General features: G+C 55.2%; 1 protein-coding gene across 1 annotated transcript in view; it reads right to left on the bottom strand.

Annotated features, from left to right (window-relative positions):
* RHBDL3 (rhomboid like 3) overlaps window positions 1-21281 on the bottom strand; it is a 44377-nt gene extending 23096 nt beyond the window's left edge. The window contains exons 1-4 of the mRNA XM_087826040.1: window positions 21171-21281; window positions 19600-19623; window positions 6034-6192; window positions 1658-1882 (exon numbers count right to left, since the gene is read on the bottom strand). Of these exons, the coding sequence (XP_087682166.1) occupies window positions 1658-1882; window positions 6034-6192; window positions 19600-19623; window positions 21171-21281 (519 nt within the window). The remainder of the gene's footprint in view (window positions 1-1657; window positions 1883-6033; window positions 6193-19599; window positions 19624-21170) is intronic.
* Between the last annotated feature and the right edge of the window lie 5693 nt (window positions 21282-26974).

The raw sequence follows: 26974 nt of genomic DNA, 5'->3' as shown, positions 1-26974 counted from the left end.
TTGAAAGAGATAAAATACACGAAGACCTGCTGGGTGCCTGGCCTGCAATCCGTGAAGGCAGTTGCAATTAGTGTTAAGTTAGGACTTCCTGGGCTGAGCCTGGAATGGCTCAGGCCCCCCAGCAGCTGGACTCTCCTGGGCTCTCTGGGGAGCTGTTCTGTCCACCTAACAGGATGCGGGTGGCCTGGCAACAAATACAGCTTCCAAGGCAGCTCGTTATTATTGGTCCTCAAATAGAAGTTAATAAATAGACCAACACAGTAAGCATTTGGAGGAGTCCAAGAATATCTCAGAAAAATCGCAACTTCAACGTGTACTTGGATGAAGCCTTAACAACAGAGGCGCCTTGGCCTGCAGACCAGCTATTCTCATTTAGGAAAAAAGAAGAATGCCATGAAGCTTAACGATCCTGCCGTTTGATTAGGAACTTTATAAGAACATACGCAGGGGTGGTAATGAGGCCCGTGGCTCTGGAAGAGAAACAGCAGAGGTTATAAAACACCGAAGGGAAGCCGAGCATCCATTCCAGAGCTGGGGTTTGGGGGTCCATGGGTTCTGAGGTTGAACAGCCAACAAAATTCAGAGTTCCTCACACATGGGCACTGGCCAGTGTGGCTCAGTTGGTTGAGCGCCATCCCATGCACCGAAAGGTCGCCAGTTTGATTCAGGGTCAGGACACATACCCAGGTTTCAGGTTTGATCCCTGGTAGGGGGCACGTGGGAGGCACCCAATTGATGTCTCTCTCTCCCCCCCCCCCTTCTTCTCTCTCTGAAATCAATAAAATCCGCCCTAGCCAGTTTGGCTCAGTGGTTAGAGCGTCGGACTGCAGACTGAAGGGTCTTGGGTTTGACTCTGGCCAAGGGCACGTACCTCAGCTGCAGGCTCGATCCCTGGCCCCCAGTAAGCGCGCGAGTGAGGGAGACAACCAATCAATGTCTCTCTCTCTCATCGATGTTTCTCTCTCTCTGCCTTCCACTCTCTGAAAAAGCAATAGAAAAAATATCCTCAGATGTGGATTCAAAAAATAAAAATAATTAAATCAATAAAAACCTATAAAAAAAAGTAAGGGGTGCCTTTGGATTCTGTTGCATACAAAAGGAGGGAGACTTTCAGAATAACAATAGGTCTGAATGATTCCCTAAGGGGAGAGTGTTCTTTCAAAGTCTCTGAAGCCCACATTCACCTGTTCATAAACACTCCCTCCCGCACGTACTTGCGTGAGGCCTTTGTGTTCCACTCTCTGGCTCAGGAGGCAGGCCTGCCTGTTCCTGTTGGAGGCCCGGGGGGCAAATGACATTACTTGGAAAGAAACTAAAATAAATTGGTTGTAATGAGTTAATCCGAGGAACTCCCCCAAATCAGTGAACTTATTACATTGTTTTTGTTACTGTTGTTTCGGTGGGGTGGTCATATGGGGATTCTGCTGCAGGGAATATTGCTTGAAGTAATAATTTTTGGGATATCTTTAGGGTCCAGGAAACATGACAACACTGCAGGCCCCGTAACAGGGCCTGACTTGCAATGACAACTGCTACCGGCTCCTCAACCATGGCCTTTTGGTGGAGAAGATGCTGCCCTTCCCCTCGCGATCTCAGACACCCTCTAGGTCCCGGCTGTGCCGAGGCCGAGCGGCCCCTTCCCCACCCCGGTCCTTGCCTCCAGCAGCGTGACCGTGATCATGAACCAGGGCGGGGGGCAGCAGGTGTAGCTGTCGTAGTACCACTTCCGGTCAATCTCGCGGGGCAGGGTCTCGTAGGCCACGTGGCGGATCAGCCGCTGGGACAGGTTCAGCCCTTTCTCCTCCAGCAGGGCCTTGCTGCAGAGCCTGCGGTTCCCCTGCAGGATGGCCTGGCGGAAGCTGTTGGACCGCTTGTTGCTCATCTGCACAGGAAACAGGATGGGGGGACAGGGTCAGAACCAGGTTTCAGGGGAGCCCTGATCCATTTCCCAGGCAGCGAAATCCTGAGACTAACCAGGCTAATCCCACCTTTCTATAATAGGTCACGAGAAGCAATATTCACTTCTGTGTCAGGGGTTGTTCTAAGCACTTCACATGTTGGTTCATTTGATACAACTAGTCTACCTGTTACTCCCAATCTACTAGATGTGGCAACCAAAGCACAGAGAGCTTTAAGAACCCATCAAGTTCAAACCCAGTAGGGCTCCTGAGCCAGTATTCATATAGTCACTATATCTTCTTCCCATCCACCCATCTCTCATCCATACATCACAATTGCCTGAGCAACTACTAAGTGTCAGGCACAGTGCCAGACACAGGGGATACAGTGGTGCTCAAGACAGGTAAGTAACCAGCAATCGTGGTTCAGAGTCAAGACTGCTGTAGGAACACACAGGATGGAGCCCAACCTGGTCTGGGGGTGGTCAGGGAGCACTTCCTGGAGGAGGTGGTATCTGAGTCAGAACTGAAGGATGAGTAGGACTTAGCATTCTCATAAACACTAGTTTGGGAAGAGGTGGGCAGGCCCTGCTGACTTCCCCAGAACCAGAACCCAAAGCTGTGTGTGTGAAAGGTCCCCACTCCTGAGTGCCTTCAAGGGACCTGTAATGCTTGGGGAGCCCAGGGACTGGCTGTAGAGCCCAGCCTAAGGACTGACCCTACCCTTGGCAGCCTGAGGGTGACACAGTAGCGCCCTGGCTGCCTCATCCAGCAGTCAGCCTGGCTCCCGGAGATTAGAGACAGCCTTGCTGACTTCCATCTTCCTGAGGCCTTTGTAGCCTCCCACCTGCCCTCCACGACCACATTCCAGACCTTGACTATGGGGAGATGTCCTAGAGGCATAGTCTTCCCAACCCCAGATCACACCGCACTGTCTGGGTGGCTGTCCATGGTAGCTGGGGTGGGGACTATCAACATATTCCTGGGACTGTGGGCCCAGCAGTGGACATAAAGCTAAACCTGAAGGCAGGAGTTCAGAGAGGGCTGGCCAGGTGAACCAGCACAGGGCACAGGGGTTTGAAGCCCTGTGAGGGGGAAGGTAGCTGGGGAGGATCTGCATTGAGACCAGGCTGGTGGAATGAGCCTCCCTCTGCAGTGTCCTTTCCCCCTCCTGGATTCTGCTGTCTCTCACCTTTAAAATCTGGCTTAAAGCCTCAGCAGATCAACCCCGTCCAAAGATTCTCTATTTTGCCTGGTTGGCGTGGCTCAGTGGTTGAGCATCAGCCTATGATCCAGGAGATCGAGGTTCGATTCCCGGTCAGGGCACATGCCAGGGTTTCGGGCTCGATCCCCAGTGGGAGGCGTGCAGGAGGCAGCCGATCAATGACTCTCTCATCATTGATGCTTCTATCTCTCTCTCCCTCTCCCTTCCTCTCTCTGAAATCAATAAATAAAATATTTTTTTTTTTTAAAATTCCCTATTTTCCTCCCCTCCGTGCCTACAAAGCTTGCGCCGTCTGGCTCTCCTTAGGAAGAACTCAGGAGTTCTGCAAATGCAGGCAGGGCTGGGAGCTCCATGTACACTCTAAACCCAAGACAGGATCCCATCGTGAAGTATCTTGTAGCCACACTTACCATCCTCTCTTCCAGTCTCCGTGTGCATATGCACACGGGTGTGCACTGCACACGCACTCACAAACACACTCTTGGCCACACCCTGCAGACCCGTGGTGGGCACGGGCTCAGCATGGGTACAGGAGCAGCACAGTGAGCACACACACTCACCACTCACCTGCACCCTTGGTGTGCCCAGAACTGTGTTGGGCGCAGTAGTAACCATGGTCTTGGGCTTCATGGAGCTTATAAGGAGAGACAAATGTGTAAACAGCAGCAAAATAGGGTGTCATCTTAGTTATTTGGTGCATAGGATTATCCCCACGTCATAAAGCTGGGGACCAGAGCTTAGAGAGGGTAATTTCTCAAGGACCCAACATTAGTAAATCAGAGTCAGGATTCAAATCCCGATCTGCTTGCCTCTGGAATCCACATAGTTGGCACTTTTGTGCCAAGTAGATAGGGATCCTCTTCTTCCAGGGCAAGGCACCCCTTCCAGGCCTTGGTGAGCAAAGCCCATGTCAGGTTTCAGTCCCCATTCATCCCTCCGCCAGGCATCCTTGTACAGTCACAATGTGCACACCCACACGCGACAACCCTGGCCACGCAGCTGTAAGAGAAGTCTGGTGCCCTGGCCAGGAGGTCAGTTGCTTGGAGTGTTATCCTGATACACCAAGGTTCTGGGTTCGATCCCTGATCAGGGCACATATGACAATCAACCAAGGAATGCACAAGGGAGTGGAAAAACAGGTCAATGTCTCTCTCTCTCTCTCTCAAATCAATCGATCAATAATGAGAGGCCTGGCAAAGCACTGTGGGGGTTCTGAATAAGGCTGGTTCATCCTGCCTGGGTTGGGGTGAGGAAAGATGCAGAGTTTACCTGCTGGAAGAACATTATAGACAACAGTCTTTCAAATACTTCACCTTGTTTAATCCTTGCAACAACCCCAAAGGAGGTATCCTTTGGCTTCTTTTAAGAAAAGGGAGAACCCAGGCTCGGAGGATATTCCCAGGGAGTGGCAAAGGCAGAGCCAGGAGAGGGACTCAGGTCTGCCCGGCTCCAGGCCCTGAGCTCTCGGCCCTTCCCAGGGTTTCCCCGCTGGTGACCCCTTCTTAGTCCTGGTCTCCTGGGCAGCCCAGCTCACATGGATCCAGGCTCCAGCTCAGAACTTACAGAAATCCTGACAGTGACAAGTCACTTGCTGTCGTGAGTTCACAGACAGGACCCCTGGACCCCTTGCTGGAGAGAAGCATCTGAAGGGCCCAGCCACGTGCTCACGCTGCCCTGGGACTGAGCAGGGCACGCAGCGAACGTGCTTGCGCCGGGGCTGTGGTGAGCCTGTGCAGGCTCAAACCCGTGGCCTGGTCTTTGTGGCACGGCTGGGCTCACCTCTGCCGCCTGCCCCATGAATCCCGACTGCCCTCCCCCAATACTCCACTCTGACCCCTTCCCTTTAGAAGGTCTGCTCCCTGGGTCTGCTCCGAACAGCAGTAGAATCCTGAAGCCCCACCACTCACGTTGATCTCTGGGCAAAGGCAGCCAAGAGGCAATTACAACAAGTCCAAAACCTGGGCATCCGCCTAAGGGAGCTCACCTGGCACATGACAGGTGCGAGTGGTACTGGCTCCCCCATCACCGGTACCAGTGAACTTCACACCAGTCACCGCACTCTCGCCCCCTCCATGGGTGACAGAGGAGAGGTGACTGTCTCCATTTCAATAGGAAAACCAAGATCAGACTCCAGCCGTATTTATCCTTCCGTTTTGTGCGTTCATGTAGCTTCTACCGATAGCCCAGCCATCCACAGCAGGTAAAATGCTTCCTGCTCAACCCCACTGAACCCCATTCCAGTCTCATCCCAGTAATAACACAGCAGTAACCCCCAGTGAGGAGGAAGTCCCTACTCTAAGACACCAGAGCAGAGGGCGGGATTCATGGGCTTCGGGTCTCCAGTCCCTGCAACAACCCAGGATGTCTGCCTGTAGGTCTGATGACTCCTGTGCCCCATTGCTCCTAGAGGTCTGGCCTGATCCTCCCAACATCTACCCCCCAGTTCCTCTCCTGCCAATGATAAGCTCCCACCTCCCACTCCCAGCCCACGGTTTTGGTGGAACTGACCCCACTTCCAGCCCCACAGGTAGGCACTGATTGGTTTGAGTCCATCAACACATCCCAACTGACCCAATCTGGGCCAATGGAAGGGGGGAAATCCCTTGTGTGGGAGCTACCAGAAGAGTCCCTCTCTTCTCCTGCATGGTAAAGAGTAAGGGTGTGAGGGCTGGAACTGCTGCAGCCACTCTGCTGCCACAATGGGAGGGTCTGGAATTGCCAGGGACTTGTCAGAATGTGGGCTGGCAATGCAGAAGGCAGAACTGAGAGACAGAGAAACTGGGTCCTTGGTGATACCCGCTGAAGCCTGCACTTTTTCAGTGCTGTGGGTCAAGAGATCCTTTTAAGGGTCCTCTAAACCACAACCCCCAGACAGGCCCCTCCCAGCGGCAAGGGCCCCAGAGCACTCACCAGGTTAACAAAATCCTGGTAGCAGATCTGCCCATCCGCGTGGCTGTCGGCCAGAGCCAGGAGCACCTCCCTTTTGTGCGGGTCCAGCTTGGAGCTGTGGCTCTCCAGGAGGCTGCGGAACTTGCCTGTGCTGATGTAGCCCGTGTTCCCAGGGTCACACTGGGGGAGACGCACAGACAAGCAGGGGGGTCAACGGGGCTCTGTCGCCCTCTCAGCACTGCCACAGGTGCCCCATCTCTATCACCACTCACCGGCTCCTGTCCCCAGCCCTCTGCCAACAGAGGCCCAGGTGGTGTCTGGGATGTTTCCAAGGCCCCCACGGGAAACATCCAAAACAAAGCTTAGACAATTAAAATCCCTGGCTGGTGTTGCTCAATGGTTAGAGCGTCAGCCTGTACACCGAAGGGTCTCGGGTTCAATTCCGGGTCAAGTGCACCTACCTGGGTCGCAGGTTCGATCTCTGGCCCAGTTGGGGCATGAGCTGGAGGCAACCAATCGATGTGTCTCTCTCACATCGATGTTTCTCTCTCCCCCTCCCCCCTCCCTCACTTGTACTCTAAAAAAAAAAAAAAAAAAAATTTATGGAAAAAGTATCCTCAGGTGAAGATTAACAACAACAAAAATCTTAGAAGGCCCTGGGGACCTCTGAGATCCCCTCATCCAACCATCTGGTGCGTGGATAAGGAATCTGAGGCTCAGGGAGGTTAAACTCCCTCCTCTCCACCCTTACTCCTGACTCCAGACAAGAGGAAAGCAGGAATGAAAAGGAAGATGACGGACTTCTGGGGCCTGGGCCAGAGGGACTCCGGTGGGAATGCTCGAGCCTGGGGAGCAGGGAGCACAGCCTGCCAATCCTGCATCTGGCTGCTTGGCCCCCTCCATGCCCACACCCCACACGCGGGGCAGGGCAGGGCTCCCCAAAGGCACTGTGCTCTGTGTTTTGTTTGCTGGCATCGCCCTTTGCCCTCTGCAGCTTTGCACACATGGGTCCCTCTGCCTAGGATTCCTTTCTCCCTGGTCTCCTTAGGAGACTCTGACTCGCCCATCCTAGCTCCCTGGATGTCCCTGGCTCTGAGAAGGCTCCCCCCAGACACGGTCTGCACCTGGACAGACCTCCAGCCCCACCCGCACTGCTCTCTGATCGGCTACTTTAGACTCCTCGCTGGACTGCCTGTTCCTGGAAGGCAGAGTCACACAGCTCCCGGTGCTTAGCGCAGAGCCCAGTGTAATCGGCACTCAATAAAGATTTGTTGGGTGAGTGAACAGTGGATGTTCGGATGCATGGATGGGTGCTAATTTTCCAAGGACAGTCTCAGCAGTTCAGTCAGAAAAGGATTTTATTCATTTCTCCCACAGAAACCCATAACCTTTCTGCCTTCTTCCATAGTCTCCCCCTCCTCGAAGAACCCACCCAATGTCCCCCCACAGCACCCACTCTGCTAGCAAATGACACTGATAGTCTCCCATGGATGCTGAGACCTTTCCTGCTCACAGAGACGCTGCATGGGTTGCTGAGGTTTTAAAAGGCAATCAGATACCACCATGTACATGCGTGGGTGACAGGGGAGCCCAGAGGACCAGACCCACGCTTCCCCCTTTACTAGATAAGGGCAATGGAGACTATTTTAGGAAGGCTGATTCTGTGTGCAGCATTTCTAAGGCAATCCAGGAGAAACAGCCAAGTCACAAGTCATGGGCTAGTTCAACTCTCCCCAGAACTCAGCGAAAGAGGACACCTCCAAGGAGGCCTCCCCAAAAATCTGCATGGGTCCCCACCCTCAACCCCAAACACCGGCTTTCAGGGGTGACACCTATGTGTTTCACATGACAGAGCATTTCAGAAAACTCAGCCACCCTGCTCCATAAAGACCTTTAAGAATAAAAACACCTAGGCCCTGGCCACGTAGCTCAGTAGGTTAGAGCGCTGTCCCGATATGCCAAGGTTGCGGGTTTGATCTCCAGTCAAGGCACATACAAGAATCAACCAGTGAATGCATGAATAAGCGGAACAACAAATTGTTTCTCTTTCTCTCTCTCCCCCTTCCTCTCTCTCTCTAAATCAATAATAATTTAAAAAATAACAAAAATACCTAAAATTTGTTGAGTGTTTTCATGAGGCCAAATACTGTTGTAAGCACTTTACATATATCATTTCTTTTATTCCCTAAAACAACCATACAAAGGAGGTCCTATTATTATCCCCATAGTACAGATGAGAAAATAGAGGCTCAGGGAAATGAGCACAGCGCCAGCAGTCGGCAGAGCCAGGGCTCCACGCCCAGGCGGCTTAGCGCTGCTGCTACTCACCACTGACCACCACTGACCTTCAGCCCCCCGGGCTGCCCTGCTGCTCAGGAGCAAAATTTAAGGATCAAAAAGGTGAGTGCTGACCCCGGGGAGGAGGGGGCTCTAGGAGTCTCAGAGGCCCACTCTAAACAGAGACTTTTAATGTAGGAAGGAGCCTCAAAAAGTGGCAGTTCTGGCCTCCTTATTGCTCAGACAGGAAAGTGAAGCCTGGAGAGGCAAAGCGGCAATGTCAGCCACGGAGGGCCTCCTTCTCTAGCGCCTGGGACCCCTCCCATCCTCCCACGGGGGACTCACAGGCTGGGCCTGGCCCCACATGGCTCTCCAGCTGGGTGGGCTGATGGGATGAGAGTGGGGGTTAGGAAGCAGCGCTGAGTCCTGGGAAAATCCACCCCCCCCCATGAGCACTGCAGGGGGGCAGTGGTCTGCTGCACAGCATGGAGTCTCTCCTGCCTCAGCCCAGGGGGAGGAAGCCCAATGGCCTTGCATTTCATGGGAGGAGAGATACCAATCCCCTCTCAGGGGCTGCCTCCAGGCTGAGGCTTAGGGCAAGCCAGTGGGGTGGAGGGGCCGAGTTCACGCAAGGGCCCCTCTCCTTCTTTCCAGCTCCAGACAAAGGACCACCTGCTCCCCCTTCTACTCCCCCTCCAGGGCTCCCTGCTGTTGTCCTAGAGACAGGCGCTGCCCTATGGCTCCCCAAGCCCCCACCCCCCACTGTGGCCTGCCAGTCCTGCCCCAAGCACCGTACAGGCTCCAGACTGCAGAGAATGAGCTGGAACCCAGCCGAGCCTCCCTTCTCTGCCAAATCCCTACCTTTCAGTGCCAGGGCCAGACAGGCCAGACAATGGGGTCATCACTACCCTAATAATGAGGCCTCAGGGATGGAGGAGGCTGACTAGTGGGGAGGGAGAGGCAGGGATGGGGCCGGCTGCCTGGGCTCCACAAATGTACACGGCACACCTTCCAAACCCCACCCACCCCAACACCTGGGAAGGTGAGAACAAGAGCAGTGGGCATGGGGCACGGGGTGGGGGTGGGGGGAAGCAGAGAGAGAGAGACAAAGGGAGGAGAAACACAGAGAGAGCCCCAGAGAGGATGAGTACAGGAGGGAGGGAGATCCCAATGCCCAGCAAGGAAGCTGAGGGCTGCTAGAGAGGCCGCGAGGAGCAGGGTGAAATCCCACTCTTGTCTCCGCCACTAACCAGTTTGTATAATTTGGGGTAACCATCTGGAGCCATAATCACCTCATCTGTTAAGCGGGGAAGCATCCCCTTGGGTCATGGTGGGCTGAAGCAAAGGCAAGGCAGTGCTCTCCAGGGCCCAGGGTCACAGGACTTGAGATCCAGCTCCAACTGCCTCATTCGCAGCAAAGCAGGGGGCACCCCAGAGATGGGGGCTTGGCTGGGCCTTCAAGGCCCACTTCCTTTAAGGCCGGCCATGGGGGATTAGATCCTACTAGAACTGTGGCGTGGAGCTTTTGGGTATACAAACTCTACAAATGAAATTTCCTTGTTAATAATGCACTAAAGGCCCTGAGGCTCTCTGTCCTGGGAGCCCCGTGCCCTGGATTCGCCCACTTTGGGCAGTGGGGTGCTCTCGGGATGAGGTCTGGGCTAGGTGGGTCGGAGGCAGCCCGTCAGCTCGTCTGGGAGAGGCAGGGCAGCCGGCGGAATGAGCCCATGAATGGGCGGCAGGCAGGGGCCCAGTGGGGAGTCAGGAGTCCGGAGCATCCTAGCAGCTGCCTCCTGAATAGGGCCCAGTGCTTGGGGGGGGGGGGGCGAGGCCAAGTCCACATTCAGCCAGAGTGACGGATGCTGGCGGTAGAGGGAGAAAGACACAAAGTGAGGGGCTGCCCCTCCCTCAGCTCCCGCCCACCTGCCTCAGCCTTGAAAAGAGCTGTGGGGAGAGGCTCGGAGGGGACTTTAATCCCACCAGCACCCAGCCCTCTGGCCCCTTAATCCTCTAAATCGTCAGCCCCCCTACTCTCCACCACGCCATCCCCACCCCCACCCCGGCCTGAGGGCTTTGCCATACATCCCATCTCCCATCCTGGATCCCTTCTTAGTGCACTAATGACCTAGGCTGGGGAAAGGACCCACCGCATTCTCTCTGTATTGTTGCCACTTGGGGCTCTTTCCCCCTCTCTGAGGCAGGAAGTGGGGGAGACTCCCAGAAGGAACCCCTCTTCCAGCTGCTGTGCCATCTCAGGCAGATTACTAGGCACATGGGCCCCCAAGTCTCCATCAGTCACGTGGTAGAGCTCTGCCTTCTCCAGGAGACGTAAGGGGCTCATTCCAACCCTGAGCATATAAGCACAGCCTATGCAAGTGGGGGGTGGGGAAAGAGAAATCAGCCCATACAGCCCATGGGGGCAGCCGATCTACTCTGCATCCTTGCTCAAAGGGTGATGGGAAATTCGGAATCAGGATGAGGCAGCCCTACATGGCGGGGTTGGGGGATGAGGTCTGTGCTGTCACCTGGTGACTCTGGGGAGAGGGACAGCAGGTCAGGGAATCATAACCCACAGTCCAGGGGAGATGAAAGGAACCGTCCTGTGTGTGATCTGCACAAACTACTTTCCAGGACAACTACTGTACATATCTGCTCCCCGCTCCCAGCACTCGAATTCCCTTCTCTTCCAGGTGGACAGTTCAAGGTTCCTCCTTCAGGGTTAGGGGGGTGGCGGTGTTCAGGTTTGCTCTTCCTTGCTTTTCTCTGTCCTGTTCAGTTATATGAAATACAAATGGCTCAGGGTTTCCCAATGTGTGTTTTGTGGAACACCAAGCCCAAGATGGTGCATGAAATAAGGGTTCTGTGGCTCTGTTAAGTTTGGAAAACCCTCTTGGAAGGGACTGATGCAGAAAACCAAATTAAGGGCTCTGTGAGGTTTTACAGTGGAGAAACCTGTCTGATTTTGCTCAACCCAGCATTTCCCAAACTTACTGGATCACAGTATTTTTTCAGAGCAAGACTCCATGGAACGAACACTCTTGGGGGAAAATGCATGTGTCCACAGTAGAGGCATTTTCCTCTTTTTTGACAGCTGGTCCCTTTGCTGGTGGTTCCAAACCCCCTTTCCCTTCATCTCGTGAGTGGCACAGGCCCTCAGGGCAGCTGACAATGTGTGCGGGGTCCTCCAGCAAAGTCAGACGTCCGCCAGAGCCCAGCCCCAGCCAGAGGGTGGAGGGGAATGCCAGGCCCCGGGAGTGGCTGAGATCTCAGGGAACCACCCCGCAGGAGCTGGGATCTGCCTGCTCAGCACCCAGGACAGCGGCGCCACTTCTCCCTTTTCTGCCTCAGGCCAGGGAGCTGGGCCAAGGCTTCAGAATTTACCCAGCAGCAGAGCAGGAGAGAAGGAAAGGAATATGTCTATTTTACATCTATTCTGTATGTGGGCTCTGCACAAACTACATACCCAGGATAACTACACGTCTGGTCCCAGCTCCCAGCACTTGAACACCCTTCTCTCTCCCAGGAGGACCCTCTCCCTCTCCCTGATCTAGGGAGGCCCTAGATCTGAATATGGGGTGTGGACACTTTCGAGGACCCCAAAGGCAGCACCTGTGGTGCCATTGTGGTGAACGACTCAGGTCTGGAAGGTTGGGACCTAGAACCTAAGGGAAGCTTCCATCCCCAGCCACACTGTCTCTTTTCTGTCCACCAGGGCATGTGCTGGGACAGGGGAAGGTGCAGGCAACTGCCCCTCCCCACTTGGGGTGGGGGGAGGGGTCACCATGGCTCATCTGCTGGCTCCTTGCATCATTACCCGGCTTCGGAGCAGAGCAGAATTAAAGAGGCTGCCCAGGGGTTTATGGCTCGGCAGAGCTGTCCCACCCAACGGCCAGAGCCCACCAGGGAACTCTGGCCCATTCATGGATATTTACAGCCCCGTAAATTAGGTCCAGGCCTGCAGCTGCCGAGGTCAGGAGGCAAGGTTATGGGACTAGCAGCTTTCTCTTCCAGTTCTCCTTCCTCCCCAACGAGGATGGTAATTTGCCTCTTAGAGAAAACCACTTCCCCACCATTCCCCGGACTTTCCTCGATTCTGATCTTCGCAAATATTTTATTACTTCTATTCTCACACCAGTCCTAGAACAAGTGTGATTAGTCGCATTGAAAAGATAGAGAAACTGAGGGGCACAGAGATCAACGACTTGCCCAAAGGCACCCCTGGTGGGTAGAATAGGGCACCTTCTGACCTGCTCCAAGCTGGGCCTGGGAGTGGATTTTCAAAGACCTCAGCCTTCCTAGGAAGAAGAGAGACAACTTCCTACAAATCAGGTTCTGGTCCCTCCTGTCCCTGGGTCTCCCAGAATGGAGCGCACGGGGCCCTTGTGCTACCCCGAGGTTTGGCCAGGCCAGGCCTCTGACAGCTGCTGAAGCTTAGGCGATTCTAGGATTCCCTGTTGTATTACTTCTGTTCTTTCAGCTGCCACATCAGGTGTCTGCAGGGAGGCAGCTCATCCCTCCAGAAGGGGAGAAGCTGGAGCACCCTTCCTTCAGCAGAGAATCAGCATCTCAGCCTGAGTTGAGGCTGAGCAGCTGGACAGACGTTCAGCATGTTTCCGAAAACTCCCCCGCTTCCTCATACCTGGGCCTCGGGAAGAGGAGCTTCCCCTGGAACACAGGGAGCTGGGGGGGGGGGGGCAGTGAGGGGTGGGGGCCATCTCCTTCCACCAGGCGGCCCCTCTCCTCCCTGAGTGCCCCCTCCCCCACCCCAAGAAGGCCTCGGAGGTTCACAGACTCTGAGCTGACAGCTGGGGGCCATGACTCAAAGCCAGGTCCCTTGGGTCTCTAAGAGCAGCTGACATAATGCCCACGCTGACTCATCCAGGGCCAGCCGTCACATGTCCCAGCTGCCTGGGGACTAAAGCCCAGTCTCAGCCCTAATGCAGGAGTCCCTGGGGAGCAGCAGGCAGGGAGAGGCGGGAGTGTGAGCAGGGAGTATGTCTGCCCATCCCTTCCTTCCCCTTCAGCCAAAACCCACTTCCTCCTCCTGCTTCTCCTGGAAGCCACCAAAGGGACCCTCCGGTCCCCCAGAAAAGAGAGCGAGCACTGAGAGAATCCAGGCAGAGCAAGGGAGTGGGATGCAGACCTCTGACCAGGAGCAGGGTGGGCAGGACAAAGGGCCACCGAACTCCTTCCATTCCTGGGGCCCTGCGCCTGTTTCAGAGGTCGCCAGAAGCCCTGTGCACAAACACCGCCCCCCCCTTCAGAGGGTCCTCATTTGCTTTGTGTCTTTGGGCAAGCCCCGCCCCCTTGGGCCTCAGTTTCCCCCTCTGTGAAGGGGATAGCACCATTCACCTCACAGGGCTGTTGAGAGATTAAAATGATACAGAGCCCTGGCCAGTTAGCTCAGCTGGTTAGAGCATCTCCCCAATACGCCACTGGGTTGTAGGTTCGATCCCCAGTCAGGGCACATACAAGAATCAACCAATGAATGCATAAACACGTGGAACAACACATCGGTGTTTCTCTCTCTCTCTTTCTCTCCCTCTAAAATCAATCAATAAAAATAATTTAAATAAAAGATACAAAAACAAATGTAGACATTCATGTTTGCTCCCTCAAATATTTTCCGATAAAACCTGTACTTTGCTTCAAAAAAGCTGGGGGGGCGTGTAAGGAGGGGGTGCTGCCCCTCTTGAGTGGTTCACAACGATACACACTGACTCATTCCCAAAACACAGGAGCATGCCCTGGGACCACCCTTCCCACCCTTCCCCCTCTGCCTGCAGGTAAACAAGCAGTGAGTGGAGGGGAAACACTTGGGGGTCAACACTCCCCCAGGCAGCCTTTGTCCAAAAACTTCTCTCCTTTCTCTCTGGAAAGTTCCCGGGAAATGTGGTTTCCAGCTCAATAGGGTGGAAAGAAGCCCAGACTGGGGATCTGGACACTTTGATTCAAGACCTAGACCTACTACATGTCAGATGTTATTTTGAAATCAGTTAATTTCTTTAAATTTCAAGAACATGATAACAACCATACCCATCAAGTACTGACTACACACTTTGCCGAGTGTGATACACACACTATCTCGCTAGGCCTCACAGCAACCCTGAGGGGAGGGCATTATTCTAGGCAGTTTATGGATAAGAAAACTGAAAATGAGGCTTAAAGAGGTTACCTGGCTTGCCCACTGTCACACAGCTAGGAGGTGAACTGGGACTTGAGCCAGATGTGTGTCCTCTCCAGAGCCCTAGTCACTCAGGGTGCCTAGTAAATGAACAGAAGTCTGCAAGGTCCAGTGGAGGGAGCACAGGTCAGAGAGAGAGCAGAGCTGGGCTCTAGTCGCAGCTCTGACACTATTGCACGAATAAGCGGACTGGACAAGATGTTTCCGATGACCTTCTGACAATCCATGGTGCTCCGGTGGTAGCAGCCGGAGGGGCCAACGTGAGGGAGGCAGGCCCTCGGTCAGCGTGTGCTCCTGAGAAGAGATCTGAATCCAAGAGGACTCATGAGGGGCTATAGTTGGACTTGTTCTTGAATAGGTGTGTCCCTGTGATGTGGCAGGCAGGCAGGCAGACAGCATACGGTCTCCGCTCCCTTGGCCCCACTGCTCAACCGCTATCAAGTGCATTTCCATGAGTGGTCAGGAACAAAATCGTTAATTGGGCATGAGTGACAGGGTCACTGGGGCAGGGGCAGGAAGCTGGCTTTGTGGCGGAGGGAAGTCCACAGCCTCCAGGGCCCTGATAAGGGGTTGGAGGTTCAGAGCCCAAGCTCTAGTCAAGCCCGTGGCTTTGTCCCTCTCTGGGAACCCCTCTCTGCTAGTTAACTGTGTGTTCTGGGGGGCTGCTGCCATGCCCGTCTCTGGAACAGGTGTGTTCTTTGTGGCTCCTCACTAATCCATTCAGCAGTCTCATCTGAAGCTCTTTTCAGCAAGCAGAACCCCCTTAAGCTGCAGAAGGACTATAAATGAGGTGGGCTTCAGGGTCAGGCCAAGGGAAGACCCCCAGGCTGGAGGGAGGGGGGCTGGGCAGGGGAAAGCAAGCAGGAAAATCCTCTGGGCTCACAAGTGGCGCTCTTTCCAGGAGCCCGGACTTGAAGGAGCTGGTTTAGAGAGGCCGTGCCTTTCCTGGGGAACCTGGACCTCAGAAGTGGCCCTGTGATTCTTCCCAGCAAAGTCTGACTCCCAGTCAAGAGACAGCTGTCAACAGACCACTGGCTGGTTCTCAGGTATTGCAAAGAGAGTTTCTGTTTCCTTTTAATTCCCACAGCTGCCCCTGTCACCCCTGGAGTTAAAGATGATTGCCTCCATTTGAAAGGAGAGGAAACTGAGGTTCGGAGAGCTAATGTCACTTGCTCCCCATCACAAAGTCACTGAAGCCTGAGCCTGGGTCTACCGGACTCCAAATCCACGGTTCTGTCCCCGGCAGCCCATCTAAGCAGCACTGTGCTCTGGTCATTACACGTTTACAACTCACATTTATAATTGTGGTGGGATAATTAAGATTTGTCCACTTTCCTTCCAGGAGATCAGCAAAACTGGAGGGTTTTTTTTTTTGGGGGGGGGGTCTGGGAAATGCATGCTCCCCTTGGGAAGGGAAAAAGGTAGACACAATCAAGTTCCTCTCAATTCTTCTTTTCCCTCTTGCTTGTTTGAGCTTGAAGGCAACTGTGCTGTGTGAATTAACAGAAGTCTGCTCCAAACCTTTCTGCTCATTAAAATTCACAGCTCTTGAAGGTATTTTTAAGGGTGAACCTGGAAATGGTTTTCCAACCCCAGAAGCCCTTTATGGGTTAACTGGGCTCTGATCCCACATCTGCCGCTGACCTGCTATTTGCCCTTGGATCCTTGAGGGCACCTCCTTGAAGTTCAGGAAGAGACTGAGAGTGAGATTATCAAAGCACAACCTTAACAAGAGGAATCTATAGAAAAGCTACAGAACGGATATAAAGCAATAACTAAAAGGCATATTACCCGAGCAAAACTGTAACTATCAATGGAACAGATCAGAAACCTAAAATATACCCAACCACCTATAAAAATGTACCAAATGATAACATTTCTCAAACAATGTATAAAGGAAGTGTTTCTTTATAAGTGATGCTGGTGTAACTGGGCAGGAACAAGATCTGGGTGGAGTAAAAGCTTAGATGATTTCATCCCCCTAAATCATAAAAATAGTCGTAGGAGACACGAGCATGTAAGAGGGATGAACACTGTCTCAGGCCCGAAGCAATAGAAGGAACTGTGAAGCAAAAGCCCCACAGATTCAACTACAGAGAAGTAAGACATTTTTTACCATGATACTGCACTGTAACAACAGGTTAATATTTAGGGTAACTTTAAAATCTACTATTTAGTAAAACCATTACGATCCCAAGGATATGAAAAGACAATTCCTTCAAGCAGGAGTTAAAATAGGAATAAAAACATGGGACATGGTGGGATGGGGGGGGCGGGGCGGGGGGGGGGCAGAGTGATGACCTTCAGGTTTCCTGGCTGCTGTAACTTCTGGGATCGACGGGGAAGACTGAGGGAGGGGTGAGAATGGATGTGATGCTACACACCTGCCTGAGCAGGCCAGACAAATGCCCAGAATGCCAGGGGCGCCGGCTGGATAAACTTCCAAGGGACTGGGGTCACCTGTTTCCTTCACTTCCAACTCCCACCAAAGGCATCCTGGACACTTAGTTGAGGGGTGACCACATAAGACCAAAAGGCCAAGGTCATGGCTTCTAGCCTTTGGGGTCCAATTAGCTTCATGCTGGGTCAGAGCTACTCAATGTGCTAAAGAAGTAGACAGCATAGAGGAACTGGTCCAATTCCATCCCTAACACCTGGAAAAAAGGTCCTAGCAGATCCCAGTTTGAAACCAGTTGACCACTGGTATCCCCTTGATCCAGGAGGGAAGGACTGACTGACTGGGGCCAGCCTCCCATCTTGCTGACCTCTGGGAAATGAACTCCAGGGCCACATCAGCTTGCAGGGACTCTGACAGGTGTGGTGTGAGTCCCACCCACCCCCTTCACCAGTCTGACCCATCGGGGCCGTCTGAGCGATGGTAGGGAGGCTGCCTGCGATGCCCAGCCAAATGTTCTTTCCTAAGTGCCCCAAGTTCATCATCCGCAATCCCTACCTCTAAGCAGGCCCGGAGGAAGAGGCAGGAGGGGTCAATCACTCCAGCTTCCTGAATAACCCCGCGTCCTGAAGCTGTACGTCCCTGTCTGTCTGTGAAGCTTCACACCTACTCTTCCTTTAGCCTATCAGGGGAATGGCCCAGGGGTGGCTCCCCAAAGCAAGGGGACCAACGTGGAGACTGGATAGCTGCCAGAGGCCAAGCCCCATCCTTTACCACAAAGCACCGACAGCAAGGAGGGTGGCAAAAATGGGCTCCTAACGCCACACCAGGGACAGGGAGTAGACAGGCAGAACGTGTGAGAAAAAAACTGTCCAGAGTAAGTTTGGGGAGTTTCTTTCCCAGGATTAATTGTGCCTGTTCAGAATGGTTTCTGGGTGGACCTTCCCCCGAAACAGGGGGATGGGTCTTTGTAGCACTCAGGACCTCCCTTCCGTGGCAGAAATCAAACTGTACAGACCACCCACTAATATTAGGTACTACAACATTCTCTCTGCTCCCTCCAGTTCCAAACTCTTCCTACTAAAAGTTTTCCTCCATTCATCCAAACAGCTTGTTTTTAAATGTAAACACACGCCCAGGCACTAGCAAAGGAAATTAATCAAATGAGAAAGACAGACACAGAGCAAAACAGAATGATACACTGTGTTCTAGGTTCTGATTCTAAATCTAACAAGAAGTGTGAAGGGCTGGCAGCTTGCTCATCGGGTACCAGTGGCAGCGAGTAGCTCCCTCCTGCCTCGGGGCAGCAGGCCAGCAGCTGCTGGACTCCTAGGAGCCGGAGAGAGAGTGGGTGGCACTTAGGAGCAGAGGGAGAGATGTGCTACTCCATCGGGACAGGAACTACTGGATGCTCCCCGAACCACAGCAGCCAGGCCTCACATTAACGTGGATGACACCCCATATCCCCGCCCCAGGCCCGCCACGTCTTTCCAGCTGCAATTCCACGCCTTTGGTCCCCCTTGGGCACCTGCATTTAGCTGGCTCCTCTACGTGAACTTGTCTGAAACCAGAGCTGTCATTTTTGCCAACCCCCCTCCCCAACCCTGACTTTTCCTTTTCCTTCTAGATTCGGAACCTTAAAGTTAAACATGTGGTTCACCTCCTTCTATTCAGCCTAGTGAGACCTTCCCCGCCTCCCATCGCCACATCCCTCTTCCTTTCCATTCTTACGGTTATCTTCCAAGTCAAGGTGCCTGTGTCCGTGCACTGCAGCAGGCTCCTAGCTAGCGCCTCTCATCCCTGCAGCCCACCCACCTCCACCCCACTGTCACACAGGTTCTTCCCAAGCGTGGCTTGGACCCCGTTAACAAACCTGCTAAAAAACACTAAAAAGGTTTCCCCTGCCCACAACAGGATACGGTCTGGTCCAAGCTACTTTTATCATCTTTATCTCCCTCCCCAACAAAACATATCCCCGCACAAATGTCATGGCACAGTTGGTGTCGCCCCGGGAGCGCGGTGCTCACTATTTCCCCACGCTTTGGGACAGCTCTTGCCTCCTCTCCTGCGGCACCGTGGAAGAAAGAGCGAGGAAGAAACACACTAAACAGCACTCAGCGCGGGTTCCAAGCAGAGGGAACCATTTCCTGGCTGAAGGTCAAATGCCCATCTCCGGATTCCAAGGTTGGCACCCCCAACTCCATCCCATTCCCCACGCCGAGACTCCAGGTGTTGCAAATAATCACGTTCAATTTTCCCTACACCCCCTCCCTCCATTCCTGCCAGAAAATCAGAGCAGAGTTAACTTTCAAAAGAGCCCCTACTGTGCGTCGCCCTCCAAGGACCGCAGGGATTTGACTTCACTGGTGGCCACAGATCTTTGATAGTGGGTTAGAGAGGAGGGGATGTTAGCCTAAGCCGTTCCCCCACCTCCCCAGGCCAACTGCAATCCCCTGACATATAGAGACCACCCCGGACTTCCAATATGTATTATCCAATTTCTGCAGAGTATAAACCCAGCCTCTGATGAAGCGGAGTTGAGAGGAGGAGGGGGGATGTCTCGGGGAAGCCCACCGCCTCCCCCTGGAACCTGGAGAGCAGTGTCTTCAGCCCGGGAGATGCTCTAAGCCACACCCCCGCATGACGTCACCACCTTAGGAGTGCAGAGCAGGGAGACTGATTTTGGAGAGGGCTAGAAGGAAGAGGGGGGTGCATTTAACTGCTCACATACCTGATCAAACAGGACTTTCCAGTGCTGGTAGAGAGGGAGGCCATGCGGGAGGGGAGGAAGAGAGAAAGAAACACATGCTTAACACCAAGGCTTCTGTAGCCCCCTAATATTTCTGACATAGCTTTCCAGCTGCTCCCCAAGTTCAGGGACCCACCATGAGCCCAGGGAAACCCTAGGGAGAGCTCCCCAGAGGAGTCAGTGCTGAGCAAAGGGAGGGAACTGGGGTGGGGGAGGAGTGTCTCTCTTCCCAAGGCAGGCGGGCAGGGGGATGAGCGGAACAAGGGGGATTCTCAACAATGACGAAATAAAGGCGCCCCACGCTGTCCAAGGGCCTCTGGTAACTTCTAACAACGATACAGCTGATCTACCCCCCTCGCCTCCCAGGCCAGGGACTGCACGCCCAGGCCACATTCCCTCAGACCTGTTGCAGCGGCCTCGACCTGCTGGGGGCCAGAGGCGCCTCCTTACGCAGGAAAACTGGCCCCTGCGCGAGCACGAACACTGAACATTCTGCCTGCAGTTTGGGGGGAAGGGGCTCCCCCGACGAGCCGAAACCCACCCAGTTTCTTCCAAGGCTGAATCTGAGTGGTGAGCACAGGCGGTTGGTTCTACCAGGGCTTTGGGGCCAGAAGCGGGGGGGGGGGGGGGGGTGTAACTATGGGAGCCAAAGGGAAGGAAGATGTTACTCGTCCCCCACCCCCCGGGGACACATTGATACTCTCGGCTTAGGTTTGGCAGGTTGGGGGGAGGGGGCTGGCTTCACTTTCGTATCCGCGCCTTGAGGGAGCGACAGGGCGGGGCCGAGAGTCTGCCCAGTTTTCCGCCTCTAGGTGCAGGTTGAGAAACTCCAGTTCCCAGGACTCCCCAGCGCCGTGCGCAGGTGACTTCCAGGACCCGGGGGGGGGGGGGGGTGCCGGGCGGCAGATGGCGGGGAAGCGCCCTGGGGAAGCCCCTCCCCGTCCTCGGGGCCGCCGCGCGCGGGGCCGGGACTCCGGAGCCCCCTTCTGGAGCCGCGCGGCTCGCGGCGCTCCGCTCCCCCTCCCGCCGGGTCCGGGACGCGGGCCAGCCACAATTTCAGCCAGGACCGCGACAGGGCAGGTGCCCGGCCCGCGCTCAGCCGGGGGCGCAGAAGGGGGTCGTCAGGCCGGCCAGCGGCGCCGGGTTCCGGGGCCTCTGCGGCGCCCGCCCCTTCTCGGGGCTCGGAGAACCCGCAAGTGGGAGGGGAGGGCAGGGGAGGGGAGTCAGGGCTGTGACGCGGCCGCCTCTGCGGGAAAACGCCGTGTCCCGGGCACTGCACCAGCCGCGGGGAAGGGGCTCCGGCGGCCGCTGGGTCCCCGGCGCGGGGGAGGGGACGGTGTCCCGCAGGGAAGCCGCGGGAACGCGGGAGGGGGTGGCGCTCGCGCTTTGGGGAGACCGGTCCCTCCGCCCCTCCCGCCCGCGGGGACCCGGCCAATCCGGGGCGCTCCCGCGTCACCTTGAAACCTCCAAGTTGCCCCACGGAGGCGAGTCCGGGGCAGCTCTCCTCCTAGCGCCCCCCAGAAAGTTTGCCCGGGCGGGGGAGGGGCACTCACGTCCTCTGGCGCCGCCGCCGGCCGCTCGTCGGCCTCGGGTTCCAGCTCCTCGATGCGCTCCGCCTCGGCGCAGGCGGCCACTGCGGGGCCCGGGCTGGGGTGCTCGCCCATGCCGAAGCCGGGTGCAGGGGCGGCCAGCGGCTGCGGGGTTCGTCCCGGGGCGCCAGGCTAACTTTGCGCCGCGGCGCCCGTGCCGCTCGGGGGACTCAGCGCGCGCCGCGCCGCCTCCGCGCCCGCCCCGCCGCCCGCGCCCGCGCCCGCCCCCATGGCCCCCGCACCGCAGCCGCGCGACCCCGGGACCGCCCGCCCCTCCGCCGCCAAACTTCTCCGCGCCGGTGACCCGCCGGCCTCCGCCTCGGCCCCCACGCCCGGCTCCGAGGCGAGGGCGCCCTTGGGCTGGCCCCAGCCCCGCGGCTCCCCGCGCTCCCCGCGCTCCCTTCCCGCTTCCCGCGGCCCCCGCTCTGCGCCCGAGTCTCCTCCTCCCCACGGACTCCGCGCGGGCGGCGCGCGGGCGCGGGCGGGGGCGGGGCTGCTCTGGGGGGACCGCCGCCGCCCGCCCCCTCCCCCCGGACGCCACCACCCGGGCGCAGTCGGTCAGAGCGCCGCGGCCCCGGGAGGGCGGAGGGCTGCGGCGCGGTTGGCAGGCAAGTGGCTGCACCTCCCGGGCCCGGGCCGGGGCTGCGCTGCGGGGGATGGGGCCCCCTCACCACCCGCCTTCACCCCAGGTCTGGTTTGTCCCTCTGCACGGGGCCCGGGGGTTGCGGGGAGCGGGGGTGGGGGGTGTAGTGCCCACCTTCCCTAAGGCCACCGGGTTAACGGTTAGTCGGGGGCAGCAGATGCCTGAAGGAGGCAGGAGGTTTCACCAAGTTGGCAACGTCGGGGTTAACTGGAAGTGAATTGGGGGACAGAGGCTGAGAGGAGATGCCCATCACCCTTCCATCCCTCTTCGCTAAGGTCTCAGATTCTGGGAGGGCGAGGTAGGCCCAGTTATTTAGGGATGGGAGAGTCTCAGAGAGCAAAGCCCCAGACCCCAGCCCTAAATCTTGCCCTCCCTGCATCCAGAGCTACATGACAGGGCCCTGGCTTCATTTGACCAGGCTGACACAGGTAAACCCAGGGACATGCCCAGCTGGGGAAGGGAGGTAAAGTAAAGCACGTCAGAATGAAGTCAGAGCAAAGGAATAGGGGATATTTTAAAGAAAAACAAAAACAAAAACTGGTGCTGTTTCCTCTGTAGGAAAGATTTTCCAGGAGGAGAGACTGCTCCCCCCCCCCCCCCAAGCAGAGGCTCTGCCTGTAAACTGTACCAGTGGCCAGCTGGGACAGGCGCCCAGTTCTCCCAGGAGGACTCATTCCTGGTGATGTCTCACAGCCAGTCCCCAGCCCACGCGGAGGCTGCCCCTTAGCTCCTCTCTCCACCCACCCACCCACCCACCCACTCAGGGCCCTTGCTCCCCCTCAGAAACGGAGGCTCTTCTCCAATAATGAAAATTGCAATTAGTGCTCTCATGTCCCTAAAGCAAACACATAACCCCAGCCCCAGATCCAACCTGTGACCATCTCGCTGACAACGACTGCTCCCCTTAAACGCAGAAAAGGAAATTAACTTCGTTCTAATTAGGTGAGTTTGCTACAGACACCAATTTTCATCTCGGTTTCAGAAAGTGTGATCATTTCAACTATTTTTGTTTCTCACCACCCTCCCCGATCTCTACTCTACTAACAAGTCAAGATTCTGCCAAGATTTTCTTGTAAATAAAACTGTCTGCTTAGGGTGTGATTTTGAAAACAGCCTTCAGGGGACAGAAGAGAGAGGCTCACTTCTTTGGGGAGTGAAGCCCCAAAAAAACAGGAGAGGCAGCATGGGGTCCCAGGTCAGTGACACTGCCCCCCCCCACTTCCTGATATCCTTTGCAGGACCCCTGGCGTGCTGGCTGTGTTACACTAAGATCTTTGGGACTGGAGAAGTGGGCCAGGGAGTGGGCGGTTCCTGGGGAGGGGGGAGAAGGGCTCAGAGAAGGGTTCACCACTCTGCTGATAGGTCCGGCAGCCCCCAGCAGTGTTCTGACCCCCTAGCTGCCCATTAGATTCTGCCTCTTCTCCAGCTCAGGGACAGCTCTTATCAACACATCCAATTCTGTCATCCCCTCTGGTGGAGGGGACCTCAGCAGGCTTAGTTCAGTTCCCTGAACATTTGTTGAGCTCCTAAGCGCCAGTAACAGAGCTTTGGGAATACAGAAGCAGATAAGGCCCAGGCCCTGCCCTCCAGAAACTGTTTAATTGGCGGTGACAGCCAGGAAAGCCCAGGGGAAGAGAAACCCAAAGGAGGGGTCCCTGTAGGTCCAAGAGGGCTTCCCAAAGGATATGCCCCCCAGAACCAGGCAAAGTGGGAAAGCTGGAGGAGAGGCATTCCAGGCAGAGGCTGGGCTTGTGCCGCAGTATGGTGTGGAAGGGGAACTATAAGCAATTTGGCATGGCTAGAAGTTAGACCAAGGCATTCCATATAAAAAGCCCAGCCTGGAGGGGAGGGCTGGGAAAGTTTCATGAGAAAAGAGCTTGGACTTTCCTCCAGGGGCAATGGGGAGCCATCGAAGGACTGTGAGGAAGAGAGTAATATTAAAAGAAAGATCCCATGGGCTGTAGTGCAGAAGATAGAAAGGAGGGAGGCTGGCCTGAGCATGGGGAGATGGGAGGTAGCATCCAAGTAAGAAATCAGGAGGGCAGCAGCAGCTTATGGAATAAAGGCGAGAGGAGGGATCTGAGAAGTATCCAGAAGGGTATCGTTTTCCTCCCTCTGCCCTAGGAACATCTCACCCCACCTTGGCAGACTGTGCCCTAAAGTCCCCTAGGAAAGAATTCCTGACCTCTAAACGAAGCCTCTGTTCAGGAGGCTGCTTCCCTTTCTCTGGCTCCTGCTGGAAGGAGAAGGCCACCTGGACTTGGAGACAGCTGTGGCAGCCAACACCCTCTGTGAACCCGAGGCCACACTCTCACCTGCTTTTCGTGTTGTTTCAGCATCTTTCCACCCTTCCGCCCCAGGGGAATTTGCAATACAACTCACTCCCCAGCAGGCAGTGGGGCCTGGGGCCTGGGACCCAAGACCAAAGCCTCTGAAGGATACAAGTGGCTGGTTTATCCAAGAGCTCTGGTCCCACTCTAACCTAAGACAGCCGGAGGCCCCGTCGCTCTGTGCCATACTGGGGACAGAGGTGGGAACGGGCTCGGAGCCTACTCACTTTCACTGAATGGCTGCCGTGAGCCGGGCACTCTGTAGTGCCCCGGGGTGACTTTACTGGGGCTCTGCCTTCAGAGAACCCCGGGTCTAGTGGGAGGGGACAGCAAGGAAGGGCTGACTGGCATTTATACCCTGCTGTTCATTATGAGGGCGCCCTCACCCATGACCTTTTTAAAGTTCCTAAGGAGAGGCTCTACATCAATGCAGAGCAGGCTGAGAGCCTGGGACAGAGCAGTTCAAACTCCATAGGGTCAAACGCAGTTAGTTGGGAGGTGCAGGGGTGCGCTTTTGAGGTGAACTTTAGAAGACAGGCAGCTGTGGGGAGAGTGGGGGAGGCTTTCTGGTTGGAGGGAAATGCAGCAAAGGCCCCGGGATAGGAGAGCCGCTGTGTGTGATCGCTAAGCGGGTGAGCAAAAGTGGAGGTGGCCCCTGAATAAGGACCATGTCTCGAAAGTCCTTGAGTGCCCGCCGGAGGAGATTGGACCTCACTCGGTGGGCGATGGGGAAGCGGCGACGGCTCTAACTGGAGCAGCATTTTAGGAAGATTAAGTTGGCAGCGGCTCAAGAGTGCAATTTAACTAACACATTGCGAGTGTCCATTATTTGCCAGCCCCTGGCTGAGGTGCCGAGAATACAAAGGGACTAAGACCCAGGCCCTGGCCTCCTGGGAGAAAATGACATAATCCTCTAATTACAGCTCAGTAGGCTAAGGGGGGGGGGGGGGGGACAGGCCGTTTGGGGGCTGAGTCTCCAAGGTGCACCCACCGTGAGACCACAAGAGGGAGGTTTTGTTCTTTTTTAGGATCTGATGCTCTGAACCTGGGGGGCTGCTGTTGGCAAACCAGGGAAAGGAAAGCCAGAAGGAACCGCTGGGAGAGGGAAGCCGGGAAGGGGAGCCGAGGAGTTTGTTTGTGGACAATGTGAGCTAATGAGAAGCTAGGGAAGAAACATTAAGGGCTGTAATTATGGCTCCCTAAACAGTGGTGTGTGTGTGTGTGTGTGTGTGTGTGTGTGTGTGTGACATTTCCTCCAGAACCTCTCCCTCTTGGGCCTTTTTCAACAAGAGTATCCCATTCTGATGTCTCCCTCGGCCAGGTCCACACCCCTGAAGGCCCTTCCTCTCCCTGAAGCAAACCCTAAACTGACCCTTCCAGTCCCCTCTCCCCCACGTGGAGCTCTGGCCACTGAGAAACCTGCAAACAGCCCCAAGCTGCCGCCTTGCCGGCCTGAGATGAAGACATGAGCTATTTTTGACTGAGATCCAAGCCTCGGCCCTGAATTCTTTTGTCTTCCAGGAATCCCCAGTCATGTTTGAAGTCTGCAAGTCCAAACAGCGGAGGAGACCGCCGCTTGGAATCCAACCAGCCTCCATCCCCAGCACCAGCCTTCTTCCATTCTCGCCCACTGTCTTGGAGATCAAACAGCACAAAACTGCTGAACAGAACACCCCCACCCCCGTGCCTTTCGTCTCTTCCTTTGTCACTCCAGGGCCCCCAGTTTTCCAAGTAACTTAGATCATTACCAAAAGATGTCTAAGTTCACAGACAGCAAACCCTTTCAAAGAGAGGCGTGGGCACCCGAAAAAGCAGCAGCTCAGAAAAGTACAGAGGAAACTTTCCCAGGTCCAAGGGTTAGCCAATCACATATTCTGGGAAACTATCAGCTATTTTGCTGGGTCTCATTTTCCTTCTCTGCCATCTCATTGGGGCTTGGCTGGTCCCCAGGATCTCATTTTTGGATCTCCTTGGGAGATCTTTAGTTATGCTACAGGTAGGTCCTGTCTCTTCAGTAAACAGTACGTTCAATTGTGTGCATCACTCTGCTAAACCCTACTCCTCCCTCCACAAAGCCTTTCCTCAACAGTCCAGCCCAGAGCCCACCCCTTCCTCTGATCACTCTTTTCACTTGACCTTGCATTATTTAAGTTTTGTCTTCCTTCGACGAGAACATATATGCCTTGAAGGAGAGGAGATGGCCTGTTCAATTTTGCGTCCACCACAATACACACAGGAGCTGAACAAATGTCTGTTTAATGAAAAAACAGAGCTTTGTCTCTTGATCCGACCTGAGGTCTAATTACACAGTTATTACTATCAGCCCCTTGCAAGAAACAAGTTTCACGCTAAGGAGAAAGGATTCTTCCGCATAATAAAAATACAATTGTACGCCTGCTGCCTTTATTTCAAAGCACTTCCACATGTCATTGCTTTTCAGCCTCAAAAAGCCGGCCTACGTGAGGCAATCACCTTCGTATTACAAGTGGGGACACTAAACTCCCTGGGCCCAGAGGAGGTTTGACTCTGCACTGTTGTCACCGAATGTCCTAAGAGTGAAAGACCAAAGCCCCTGAGGTGGTGAGCACCCTTGGCCCCGACCGAGGCCTGCAGTGACTTTCTTCCTGGGCAACCAGCAGGCCTAACTCACAGCCCCCACGTGGGGCTTGCCCAGCTGCAGGCTGGTGTGAGCCAGAATCTGGGGGACGTCTCTGGCTTTAGAGGGAGAGCCACTGGTCTGTGTATCTGCTTTGTTTCTCCTAAGCTATCCCTGCGATCAGTGTCCCCCGAAGGAG

The sequence above is a fragment of the Miniopterus natalensis genome, chromosome 17 (assembly GCF_054644295.1).
Source record: "Miniopterus natalensis isolate mMinNat1 chromosome 17, mMinNat1.hap1, whole genome shotgun sequence".
In the NCBI taxonomy this organism is placed as follows: domain Eukaryota; kingdom Metazoa; phylum Chordata; class Mammalia; order Chiroptera; family Miniopteridae; genus Miniopterus; species Miniopterus natalensis.
Note: the sequence above shows the minus strand (reverse complement) of the source record. Positions and strands in the feature narration are given on the sequence as shown.